The sequence below is a fragment of the Anticarsia gemmatalis genome, chromosome 8 (assembly GCF_050436995.1).
Source record: "Anticarsia gemmatalis isolate Benzon Research Colony breed Stoneville strain chromosome 8, ilAntGemm2 primary, whole genome shotgun sequence".
NCBI classification, from domain to species: Eukaryota; Metazoa; Arthropoda; class Insecta; order Lepidoptera; family Erebidae; genus Anticarsia; species Anticarsia gemmatalis.
In genome coordinates this window covers 11,852,477-11,865,873 of record NC_134752.1, presented here as the reverse complement: position 1 = coordinate 11,865,873, position 13,397 = coordinate 11,852,477, and the positions used below count along the sequence as shown (strand labels likewise).

Sequence of the window (13,397 nt, the reverse complement as noted above, 5' to 3'; positions counted from 1 at the left end):
TTTTCATTTCTTATACGGTAGTAAGTAGATACTAAGTAGGGAGTCTAGGCATGCCCGGTGCACCTAGCTTATGGGACTCTCTATCAAGTAGTTGGACTAAATTGGTAGCTTTTCATGATCACAACAACGTACCACCTTACAACAAAAGCATATCCAGCTGACATTGCGACCATGCTGATTTATCTCGAGCACGATAGAAATAAAAAGTATAATACTCATAGTATACGGGTTACTAAGCTTATAATAAAAATAGGTAGTCAGCCAAATTTCAAGCAAAGATACTCCAAACGTCACAATAAATAACAAAACCGATCAAAAGTACAATAAATACTGCGAAATTTCGTTCACCACAACTTAAAACTTCCATAACTCAACGCTAAGTTTCAGTCTAGCTTAAGTTACAGCACTTTGCACGCACCTGATACCTGAATAAGTGACATCTGGGATGAGAGTCCATTAAGTGTAAAGTTAGAAGTGCTTAAAAATTAATACGAGACGCATTGACTTAAGTGCTAAAAGGACTGAGGTATTTTTAGAGACAATTTGTGTTAGTTTTAGTATCTTTTTGATTGTTTGAAAGTAAAGTTGAAGGCTAAGGTTCTAATGAGCTAGAACTAGGTATGTATATGTGAAATTCTGTTCGGAGCATCATACAGAATTTCAAAGTTGTATTTTTTTTTTGGTAACGTTAAAAAGACATTTTTTATAAGATATTATATTATGTTATATTATATTCCTCAAAAGCCACCGGAGAATTATATTATTCAAAACAAACAACAAAATAAAGTAAGATCTATAGTTTTTCCAATTTATACTCAATCACTCAATGTCAGCATAGTAATTTCAACATTACTATTGAATATAAAATTAATTTGGGAATTCTAGGACTCTACATTCTATTCGGTACAGAAGTAAAGATGTTTAAAGTACAGTTAAAGGTTGAAACTAGTTAGAGATATCTTACAATAGCCCAGCCCCCGCCCTAGACGACGTAAACATCTGTCAGAACCAGCTACAGTCAGGTGTCAATCAGAGCCTCTCGATCATTCGAAACATCTCGGCTAAAGCTATATGAAATGTATTCCCGAGAAATACATTTCATATACAACCAAGTCTTCCTTATAGAATATTTCTGCATTTCTTATAGAACTTTTACTTAAAAGGCAGTACTGATATTGATCAACTTTGTTGAGTTATTGATAATATCCAAGAGAACGACATAGTCTTTTAAAAACATGCGCAAAGCGGCAACTAAAATTAGTCTTATTTTATTAAACAACAAGGTGTCCACTTTGTTCTTTCAAAACTGCGCCACAGCTGCAACAGAATTGAAGACCCCAATGCTCTAGAGACGAAAGAAAGAAAGAATCCTATTAACTTCTGGGCTTGACTTCTCAAAAGAAGGTCCGAACGAAATTCCGTCAATAGCTCATAAGACAACTTCTGTAATTCGATTATTGTTCGGTCCGGAGGGATCGTGATCAGATTATCCGGATGTTAATTGATGAGAGGGCACCATTTACCGGCTTTGGGAGGGCCAACAGAAACGATGATTGAATGACTAAAGACTTCTTTGGAAATATTTCATGATAAAATATTTTTTAGATATTTTATGCCAAATTAAACAAAAAAGAGAGTTTATTTTATATTTAAAACTTTTTGTGCCTTACTCAGAATTTTAGGGCTAGCCGATATTGCTATCCTGCATCTCCATCCTTCTCAATTTTTAACGCTCTATAGTTTGTGTCGATCCTTTGTAGCTCATACTACCATCGTTTTTGTGAATTGAAGTGGCACGACCTCGCCATTTTAAATTTAACTTAAATCTAGTAAGAAAGACATCAAATTCAAAGTAAATAGACTCATAGACTTTATAAAAAATGATTCTTAGCGTTCAAATATCAGAGCCAACATTTTACGTACCAATTAAACATTTGGTCCAACACAAGTACCAACAAGTTGGCCAACATTTCTCCCAATGTGTAAAGTTCAATAGTAAAGTTGAGAACTGCAGGGCTTACCACACATGCCATAAGCGTAGCCGAACAAAACTTTTTTTAGTATGTATTATAAGAAAAATAATGGAAAATGTTTGTGTTTTTTACTTACTTTTTTATAGTTCTAAATAAAAAGTTCGAGTCTTTTTGTATTTCGTTTAGCAATTGTTGTCAAGCTCCGTGGGGTAGTCATAAAGGTGGCAACTACGCGGCTCTATGTACTAAGATCTGGTATATTCCCGGTGTCCACCCCCTGCTTGTCCACCCCGGGTGGACAGAGACACAAATCTTTTAAAAAGTTCTCGGTGTCCACCCCTGGGGGACAGTGAGAATTAATTTTAAATTATTCCCGCTGGCCACCCCGGGTGGACAAAGACACGAGTTTCATATTACTACTCTCGATGTTCACCGCCGGTGGACAAAGCCACTGCTTAAATAAACATTCTCAATGTCCACGCTTGCTGGAATTGGGTGTAAATAATTATAACAAAATTAAATAAGTAGGTACATAGTTTAATCATATTATCATGATAATATACTTAATTAAACTATTACTACTACTACTACTAGCAAGCGTGGACATTGAAAATGTTTATTTAAGCAGTGGCTTTGTCCACCGGTGGTGAACATCGAGAGTAGTAATATGAAACTCGTGTCTTTGTCCACCCGGGGTGGCCAGCGGGAATAATTTAAAATTAATTCTCACTGTCCCCCAGGGGTGGACACCGAGAACTTTTTAAAAGATTTGTGTCTCTGTCCACCCGGGGTGGACAAGCAGGGGGTGGACACCGGGAATATACCCTAAGATCTAAGATCTTGGGTTCGATTCCCCCCCGAAACAAATATTTGTGCGTTCCACTGTTGTTTTGGGACTAACTGTATTTCGCGTCAATTTTTATTAAAATTACTAGAGTACATAATTATTTGCAATTATATTACTGTGCTCTTTATTAAAATAATATCAGTTGGCACAATGTTTAATAAACAAACCAGTTAAAACAACAAACTAAAATAGAAAACTTCAATTAAACAATACACTAAATTAATGAGCCATCAAAAATTGCTATTGATATTTCATTCAACAGCAAGTCAACAAATTAATTGTCAGACTAATTAATACGGAGAGAATAATAAAAGCATTATTTAATAAAATTCATAGTGGATTTAATTGTTCACTGAACAACAATCTCTATTTCAACATGATTAAACGTCAGTTAGTTTGTCTGTGTTCACTTCAAAACAGCAAATACGATTTTGATAAAATTTGGCTAGGTGATATTTTTTTTACAAGGAACGATGTAGGTAATTTCAATATGAAAACGTACGCCCTTGGCTAAGCTAGTAATATTTTAAAATGTTACTGTGAAAATGTGTTTTTAAAACAAATGGTAGTGAAGTGAAGATTGAACCTATTCTGATAAAATTTAAGAAACGGATAAATCATATTCCGGGTAAAATCAGCGGCCAAATACAAAACAAGTAAAGCCAGAATATTAAAGTAGTAAAATAGAAAATTCATAATAATCGTTTTAATTGTTTACTGAAAAACAATTTGAAGCGAACAAAATGATACACAATAAAGGGAACTTTATCGCTCTCATTAAACTGTCCGTCTGTCCGTTACTGACGTGGATAGTGCAAGCCAGACACATAATTGGAACCAACACTAATTAACGCCGAATTGTGCCGTAGCTATTTATGTGCTGTGGTAATTGTTTTTTTAAAATTGCATTGTTTAGTCAATATTTTAATAGAAAACTGTAATAATACAGCATTTTACGGCTAGTTTTACAGCCCATGGATCGATTCGCCTCTACTGATAATAGCAACATTATTTATTGGATAGTTTATATTTGTAAGTAATAAAAGTGGCAGCTACTTTTCTCAATTATTTTTGTGACTCAGGATGTCTATTAGTAAATATAGTGTTGAACAATGGATAAAATGTGCAATACTTCAATGTGCTCATTTTGTTTTGGGTTTATTTGACCCTAAATTTTACTCAAACCTATAATCCCGTAAGGTTGTTGCATAAAAATACTTTTCGATTTTAATAATATTTATTTTGCGGTTCACTCAAGTAACAAATGCCACGGAATGTTAAAACGTAGCGTACTAACGCTACTGCGCAAAAACGCAGTTGCACAATAACACAGAAGCGCAGTAGCGCAAAACATTGCAAAACTAGAGTTATTGCATCCAAAGCAATGAGCTACCACCGCCGTCAACTTGAAATACGGTCAGTTTTCTCCAACTTTAAAATTAAATCTATTTTGTTGGGTTAAAGGACTTCAAATATAAGTTTTAATGCAGTTATTTTACTTTGCCCTCCGCTAAGTTGGGAACTTAAATTTATTAAATTTTAATATTTATTGCTAGTCCTACGAATAATATTTTATAGGTATTACGCAAATGCGAATCTCGTACGACAGCTTTTAGGAGTAAAAGCATGGCTTGTAGGATTGATTCCTAAACGGAACACATATGTACATATTTACACTATCCGCAAATAGTTGTTAAAAGTATTTTTGTAAATGTCCCTCGGGCCCAAAACATATATACTAATAAGATTTCATTGTTGAGTATGACGAAGCTAGAGTAACTAAGCATCCGTTACAACCATCTTAGTTTTAAAATAATACATACAATTTTTTTTGCACTGTGGTCTAACTCATAAGGCGCTTATAACCATCGCACAATCTCATTTTGTTTCCAACAGTTTTTTGTCGTCTGCGATTCGTTTTTACCAATCTGCTATCGAACGCAGCAAAAATAGCAGATAGCGTGCTTCGGAACTTTTGTTGTTTTTCTTTAAGCTCTAAACCTTCGACGAGAACAAGGGGAACTTTTAAAACATTGCGCTTGTAAACTTATTTGGCGCGCTACCAAAAATTGTGTTCGTTTTAAAAGTTTAAAGAAAAATTAAGTCTTTTTTCTACTTAAGTCTTTATACCTTAGTATCGATTGGTAGTAAAGAATAATAGCAGTCGTGCCGATTACCAAAAATGTACGAAATATTGTTATTGTTGCTTACCACACTAAAAGTAGATGTGAAAGTGAAAAATTTATGTAAGTATGTACAATTTACAGAAATATTTATTACTTTACTCGCAAATAGGCGTACGATAATAAAATTTAAAACTAGATGCACAATGGGTTTTATGTGCAAAAAATATTTTAAGGTTTACCTTATTTACTGCTCTAAGTTTCGATCGAATTAGATCGATCGTGGTCACTGACTAAGGGTCAGTCCGTGACCACGGTGTGAATCTTAGTATTATGAATACAATCCGGAAAAGTAAAAAAAATATTCAATGAGTCAGTTTTGTCGATTTGACGTAAATTTTATGATCCATCTTCTACTTAGTTTTAAACACGCCTTAAATATTTCGTTTCGTGTTTCATTTTACGAGTACTTTATCCGACATTTTGGTTTAATAACATAATAATAGCCGCAGTAATAAAACGGCTTACAATAGGCTTACCTAAATCATAATGCTTTATGTCCATGTTTAGGTTTAACGGTTGAACGGACTATTTAGAATATGCTGACATTTAATAAATCTGATTACAAAATACGAGTTCTAAATAACGCTTTATGATAGACGTTTTAAAAATAAATATAGTATTTGAATCACCACGATAAATAAATAAATAAATATTATTGGACAACTCACACACGGTCATTTGATTCCAAACTAAGCAGAGCTTGTACTATGGTAACCAAATAACTGATAAACATACATATATACTTCTAAATACATACTTATATAGATAAATTGACAACCAGGCTCAGAACAAATACTCGTGCTCATCACACAAAGATTTGTCCCGGGTAGGATTCGAACCCACCACACGCGGCGCTACGGTTGTTGCGGCGAGGTGACCGCTTAAACCACTGCGCCAAACGTGCTCTAAATTACACTTTAGGTGTAACTATTGGAAATAACTATTTCGATTCATTTTGTTTCGAAAACTGATTTTAGTGATTATTATATTGAAATAATTTATTGACAAACTAGATCAAATGTTTTGTTTGACCCGGTCAGTCAGTAAATTACACACAAACTAATGACTTCAATATCAAAATTAATTTCGTCTGACTATTACGCTATCACAACCACATAACCGAGCTAGTTGAATACTGATTTAGCTAAATAATTCTGCTGACTTCTGAACCAAATATTGTTCTTAATAATTTGGCGTGTCACATTATTAAGTTTTACTTACCCCCGGTTTCTGAGTATCTTTAGCTGTAGTTTATCTATTCGATAGCGTTTTTTATGAGTTTAAGCGCTATTGAATAGATAAACTATCGCTTAATGTACCTCAGAAACCTGGGGTTAGTCTCACATGCTATCATTTATTAAAGCCACATCAATAACCTTGTGAAAATCATAAAAACCTGCAAAACGAGTTTGCAATAATCGTAACACAACAATTTACATTACAACAGAAACTAGATCAAACTAGTAACAATGTGTGTTGTTTCAGACTCGAAACGGGACCATTGTAACAAGACGGTGGAGATCTATGAGGACGTGTCGTCCCCGCCGGTCACCGCCGAGAACTTTGGACGACCCCTCACTTGCACATACAGGTTTGTAGTTTTACTTGCATTTTGTTCAAGTTTCGATTCGTAGATGTAAAGGTGGAAGAATAGTAAAGTTTGGGATTTTTCTTGTTTATTTTTCTGTAAACCTTTTATATGTATATAGTTTCGAATATTTTGTAAAAAGTAGTTTAAATACTTATACATGTAATTTACGTTCATTAAATGTTCATAGATAAGAAAAATTTAATTATTATTACATTTTATTGCAAGTTGCGTACATGTAAAGCAACTTATTCCGCACTTTTTTGAGTTAACTTCATAGGTATATAGCATTCTATTCGACGTAGACATAGTATTTTACACTACATTACAAGTTAGATGGTATTTCATCACGTAATTTTATAAGATTTAGACAATTATTTATTTTGTAGGTGGTATAGCATCATGATTTCCTTGACATAGATTGTGTATACCATTCTTATCATAAGTATATAAATACAATATATGAGGAAAAAAAGCATCTTTATACGAAAATCCGTTTAAAAGATTACTTATCTTATGAAAGCCTGTGTATATTACACGGCTGTTTTCCGGGTAGATTACACAAATGATGTTAGAAAGAAGTTGATCTTCTAAGCTTCACTATCTAAAGAATAAACGCACGTACTTCATACCAAAGCGGTTTGTACAAAGATAAGGAAATCTTGAACAATTTTTTTGGCTAAAGCACTGATGATAGATTGAAATCATTTATAAGAGAACGTATAAAAATATACTCAATTTATCCTGTAAGTTTTCCTTATGAGAAACGTCGGGAACGTAATAATTGCTATGTAAGCAAGATGGTGTAGAAAATATTATTTCGTTATAAAAATAGAGTGTTCGAACGTTGTTGAAGTAGTAGTTTTGTTTGTGACATTTCGAGATTGTAGTGGTATAAGAGATTTTGTAAGGTCATGTCAAGTCTTGTGCTTGCTTTGTTGACAGCCAAGCATCGCAACTGTGGAAATACTTGGCTAAATATATTAATCAATATTGTTTATATGACAAGCAATGTGCCTTTTGAAGTGAAAGTAGGTAATATTTTGATAGAAGGTCCAGTTCTCAAGACCTTGGTGGAATTGCGATCTTCAATGATTTCAATGAGTAAACATTGTTCGCAGATTTCGAGCGTTTCGAGGATCACCAAAAGACTGGATTCTAAGAATCAGATTTAAAAAGTTCAAAGTAGGAACGTTGATCAACGGCACGACGTGTCACAAGGGATACATGCAAGTAAGTCAAATTACCAACAAAAAATATAATTTAACTTGAACCAAGTCTCACGATACCCACAGGGATTAACTTGACGAGATTTCGTGGAAGTTATCATACAAGATTACAAAAAAACAAACAAACATTCTGTAATATTACCAACTTAAGTACTACAAAATTAAAATATTTAGATTTTATGATTTCATTACGTTCTACCCATTTTCATAATCAAGCAAAAAACATTATCGAATTTCCCAAGCCAGACATCTAAAGATAAAAGCGTGCTCTTATTATTTTTTTCTCATTAATAACGTCGGAAGGAAGCGATGAAAAGGGGGAAAAGGCAATCCGAAAAACAAAAAGTTTTCAGTCATAAAGTCGTGAAAATCGGCCGCCATCAGGAGTACTACTAATTGAGTCGGCGTACGCTTTTGCAATTCTGCTAATTAATTTTTGAACTCGCCTGACGGGTGAAAGAACTCAGAACTCCGGCGAGCCAATTTAGGCGCAATTATTGAATCGTTCTACGCTTATAGATTTGTGAGTTTGTAAACTCCAATTTTAGAATTCCAATGATTTTAATTGAAATGTTTTAATGACTGAATATATTAGAACCGTGAGAAAATTGTGAGAGGCACGCATATAAAATTTTATTCACAAATATTATTTTCAAATGTTAATACAGGATAATATTCGCCTTCGCACGCTATTACACTGATTTCATTATAATTAAACGCATTTTCGAAATTTGCCTTAAGGCTATATCAAACATAAATACTTTATATAATTTTAACATCATGTTTTTTAGTACATGTCATTTAACCAGAATAATTAACAAAATATTGAACAACCAACAGATAGTGGACGGCAACGCGAAGACAGATGTCTCGAACAGGAAGGAGCCAGGTCTCTTCTGCGGAGAAATAGAACAGCCACAGACATTCATATCGGAGACAAACTTCGTGAAGATTGTCTTCCACGCGGACAACTTCACTGATCAAACTTACTTCAGTTTTGATTCCAGGTCAGTGCTCGTGTTAAATGGGATATTTAATAAAGACGAATTCGGTAAAGGACCAGTGGAATACTTTACTGTGAATCATTGGAGATAGCGATGAGCTTGAAGGTGTTGAGTTATGTTTGAGTTTAGGGATGATTTATATTTCGTAACGTTACAATTGTTCTAATACTTCTTGTATTAGTGTTATGCTAAAACAAGGAAATATAAGTAATTGCTAAATCAATGCTCTAGATTTCAGACTAGAACTGCATATCAAATATGCATCTAGTAGGAGTCTTAACTGAACTACCTAACTGCTCATTTGAAGTACAGTAACCTCTATCCTAATTTGAATTATGGTCAGTAGTATTTATTTTATTCCTGTGAAGGACTTAACCGATTCGTGGATTTACTAGGAAACAGACGACTACAAGATTATATAAATTATTGCATAAAATCTTTCTTTACAGGGCTGAACAACAATTCGAAGTGTACCTACGTTATGGACAACATCCTGAACTGTATCCAAACAGAAGAGGCGAAGTTGTCGCTGGGTAAGTACTCAAGCAAAATGTACTTTACTTTACTGCGCGTATAAATAAAAATAACAACAGAAACACACAAGATAAAATGCTTAAATCGGCTCAAGCATTTAACATTGTCTACGCATCCAAAACGAAATTTTAAAATATCTCCGTTTGTATAAAATTACGCACCCTGCACACCCCTCACAAACTCAACATATTGAGCTTTAAAATTATTACATTTATGAAAATCAAACAAAGCAGGTAACACAAAACATAAGGGCTGCCACAAGGAGGTATTCTCGGTCCGACTTTATTTAAATTATTTGCCAAATTGCGATGCTGAGTTCAAAGCGAATTCAGATGTACGTGATGAACATTTTAAAGCAAATCGTTTGGAAAAGCTATTCGGTATTGTCTGCGCCGACTTTTGGGTGTGATCGATTCTATGTGTTGAGATCACAAAGGGTGTTTTGAACTGGAAATGGATCACGTATCGTTTATCGAAGAACTAGGTTCTAAATCTTATCTGAAAGAAATAAATGTACGAAATAAAACATGGTTTCAATTAAACTTATCCATTGTATGATACATATATGTTTTATTAATTAATTTTAATAGTCATATTAATATTTAATATCAACATGGATACGTATTGTAACAAAATTGGGGAGTATAATGATACAATTGGAATCAGAAATGAGTATTGAATATTCAGTATCATTAACGAAATATTCTCGAAAAATATGATAACGCCGGTTATAAAAATCGTTTAAAGCTTCGCCGTTAATTCGTGAACCGATACTTTGCTATGAATTCTATTTGAATTAAATTTTATTTTTATTAATTTTTCAACATTTATTTTGTTTATTTTTATATCAGCATAAATAAATATGATAGAGACGACAGTATTTTATTTATATTACTTAACAAATTAATTTAATAAATCAGTTGCTACCCGGCTTTAGCATTATTAAGCTGTATTTAAACTTACAACAATTAATCCTAAGCTGCTAATTATAGAGTTTAGTAGAACTAAATACTTAGAAACCATTAATCTATTACATTGAAATTCAACTAGCATTCAAAATTAACTTGTTACTACAGTAACTACTTTGACATTGTAATCTATATTACAATCGAGCACAGTTCGAAAGCTTAACTCAAATCCGTGACACCAATTTTCATAGCTATAAATCACTAATTCAATATCAAATCATCACTCGAATAAATCAAGTTTCAGTTGCCAATTACTTAAGAGGCTTATCCTGAATGTCGCAAGCGTTTCAGAATCATTCTGACTGGCTCCAAATGGCCACCACTTTGGTGGGTACGTGACCGAAATGGCTTATAAATCGTGTTGAATTGTCGGCTGGGCTCGCTGCCCACCTATTATTGCAGCCACATTGATTTATGCGTTGTAATCAAGTACTCGAATTAAAGTGAGTGAGGTGCGTAGCTGACTTTGGGGTTTCTTTTTAAATTTCGACCTTTTGGATTGCGGGAATAGGTGTTTTTAAGTGTGCTATCTATAAGGAAGTGAGGTTTTTGGTGTACCATAACGTCCGTTTTTTTTAGGGTCTGTTTGAAATATTATAAAAATCAGTGCTTTTTAAGTATTTTTTACTCATATATTTAAGAACATGAAAACATTTTTTGTATAGTTATACTATAAGTATACAAAAAATGTTGTTATCCAAAGATTAAATGCATAGTCTCAATAACATAACAAGATTAAATGACCCAAAAATTTCCAAAAAGAAAAAAATAAAACTTTTCAAAATTAAATCTCATCTTACATTCAATTACACAAAATCTCAAGTAACAATTTCAACTGCTTCAAGCGGCAGCAATTTTAAAGGCAACCTCGAAAAAAAGAATCTGAAGAGCGGCGAAGAATTTTAAAACAGAAATCTCTGCCTAAAAGTGTTGGGGATAATGATTTTCGTCGAGCTTTGTTAGCGAATTAAGTTAATGAACAGGAGCAATTTTTCTCAGGTCGTATTGCGAACGAGTGTTCCGGGATTGCCGGCTACAAACCTGTTATGTACAGTCTGCTGCCTACCCTGGAGTGTATCCAAGAAATCTTCATTGCCGGCAAGTGTATTAACGTATTTTAGTGCACAGCCGTTGGCTGCATCTTCGTTTGGTTTGAAATTGGTTCTAATGTGATTTATGTTTAGTGTAGTTCCAACGAGATTAAACTTGTGGGATACTAACAATGATAGAAGATTTTCACGTGGAAATCGTTAATTTGTATTTCCAATCGTAGGAAGATATCTACAGCTATACCTGTAAAAAAATATTTATTGGTTTAAAAGCTTGTGTAAATTCCAAATAAGTTTAAAGTCACTTTGTTATTTATAGAAAATTAAATGGCTCAAATTAATTTTCAAAGTGTAGGGACATATTAGCATAACTTGGTTTAGGTCTTAGAGGGAAATGAATTAGATCTCCGTAGTATCTTAGAAGGCGTGAGGTATAGCAGAAATTTTGATGAGGGTAGACTTGCCTTGGACAAATGTGTTTGTTTAGGCTCAGCGTTAAGTACTGTTTGTCAACCCTGTTTTCCCCCACAGTTTGAGACAAGTAGTAAGCACTTTGTAGTCTGCGTCAACACCCAACAGTTTCGTTTTTATTATAAAAGATAACATAGCACTCGTAGCGTCAGCCAAAGAGATAGTAAAAAAATAAACGTAACTTAGTTTAAGTGTTTTGATGTTTCGTTTTGATACTTGTGTACTTTGAGACTTTGTCAACATGACATTCGACTCACTCTGATGTTCGCAGCTACCTAACACTTTGTCTAAGAGAAAATAAATATCTTGTTTGGAATGTCCCTATTTTTTCTGAAAGCTAGTCACATTGACAATGTTGACGTACAAAAGCAGAAAATATCTACTTAAACATAAATACATAAGTCTAGAAAAGTTAAAACAAAAATACTAGAAGTAAAATAAAGTAATTATAAATCAGAGTTTCTGGAACAGACTGAATTATATCGTGAACATTATTCAATGTTTTGTTTCTCGTATTGTTTAAAACAAAAGTTTTAGTACCCACGTCAAAGTCTAAACAAGTGCTTATTTAATTATACACTTTCAGATATCACTTGAACACTCGATTACCATACATCAAGCTGTACATAGAGAATGAGGAATTTAATATAGACGGGCAGAGGTGTGAGAACATAATGACTTGTCCCATGAGGCCTATCACTTCTGGTAAGTAAACCGACAATTTATTGAAACCCCAATACGTTATCTACTTAAGAATTGTAGGTAAGATTTTTGTAAATGAAGACAAAAATGTACTACAACTTCAACCATTTATCATCAAGGATTTATCTCTACAGTGCTTCTAAAAGTTTACAAAAAGCCACAAGAAACTTGTAGTTTTACTTTCGCAAAAACTAAAAGAAAAATACTGGTCGGTAGCAAAAAGGAAAAACCTAAAATCCAAAAATAGAACGACCACTACAGAAAATACATCCGTTCGAAATGCCAGACCATACCTAAACTAGCGTTACAGCCAACTTGAATAGGGCACTTTACTAAACGTACAATCGATCGAAGGGGAATCACCAATTCGAACGGCCAATTCTACTAAAAAGGCTATCGAGTCCGGTTGAATGTGTCTATCAGAATAGGCCTGCATCAGCAAACAAGCTTGTCGAGTGGTTGGATAAAAATAAGATGCAATTTATCCGTCTGCTTTGAATTGTCTGGATTGTGAACATGGAAATGGGTTGGGTTATTCGATTTGAGTATTGTATATTCGAATTGGATATTATTCGCTATCATGTTTTGAGTGGAAAGCTCTTTGTTTTAAGCAAACCAAAATTTTGCTTTTGTTATTACAGATACCACTACGTACAATGTAAAACATTTATTTTATAATCATTTTTCCCATGAGGATTGGTATAGACCAAAGGACTTTATAATCCTAACCGAATTTCGCAAGTGTTAATAAGCAAAAATCTTTGCTAACAAGATTATTTTCGCGTCACATTTTTTCCACATTCAACATCAGTTCCACAAATTTATTTCTGTAATCACGTCAGGAAC

At 33.6% G+C, this 13,397-nt stretch overlaps 1 protein-coding gene across 1 annotated transcript in view; it reads left to right on the top strand.

The window, feature by feature from the left end:
* LOC142975110 (uncharacterized) overlaps positions 1-13,397 on the top strand; it is a 102,110-nt gene that overhangs the window by 78,397 nt on the left and 10,316 nt on the right. Inside the window, exons 2-7 of the mRNA XM_076117797.1 lie at positions 6,492-6,597; positions 7,716-7,827; positions 8,664-8,830; positions 9,277-9,360; positions 11,329-11,427; positions 12,436-12,554. Of these exons, the coding sequence (XP_075973912.1) occupies positions 6,492-6,597; positions 7,716-7,827; positions 8,664-8,830; positions 9,277-9,360; positions 11,329-11,427; positions 12,436-12,554 (687 nt within the window). The remainder of the gene's footprint in view (positions 1-6,491; positions 6,598-7,715; positions 7,828-8,663; positions 8,831-9,276; positions 9,361-11,328; positions 11,428-12,435; positions 12,555-13,397) is intronic.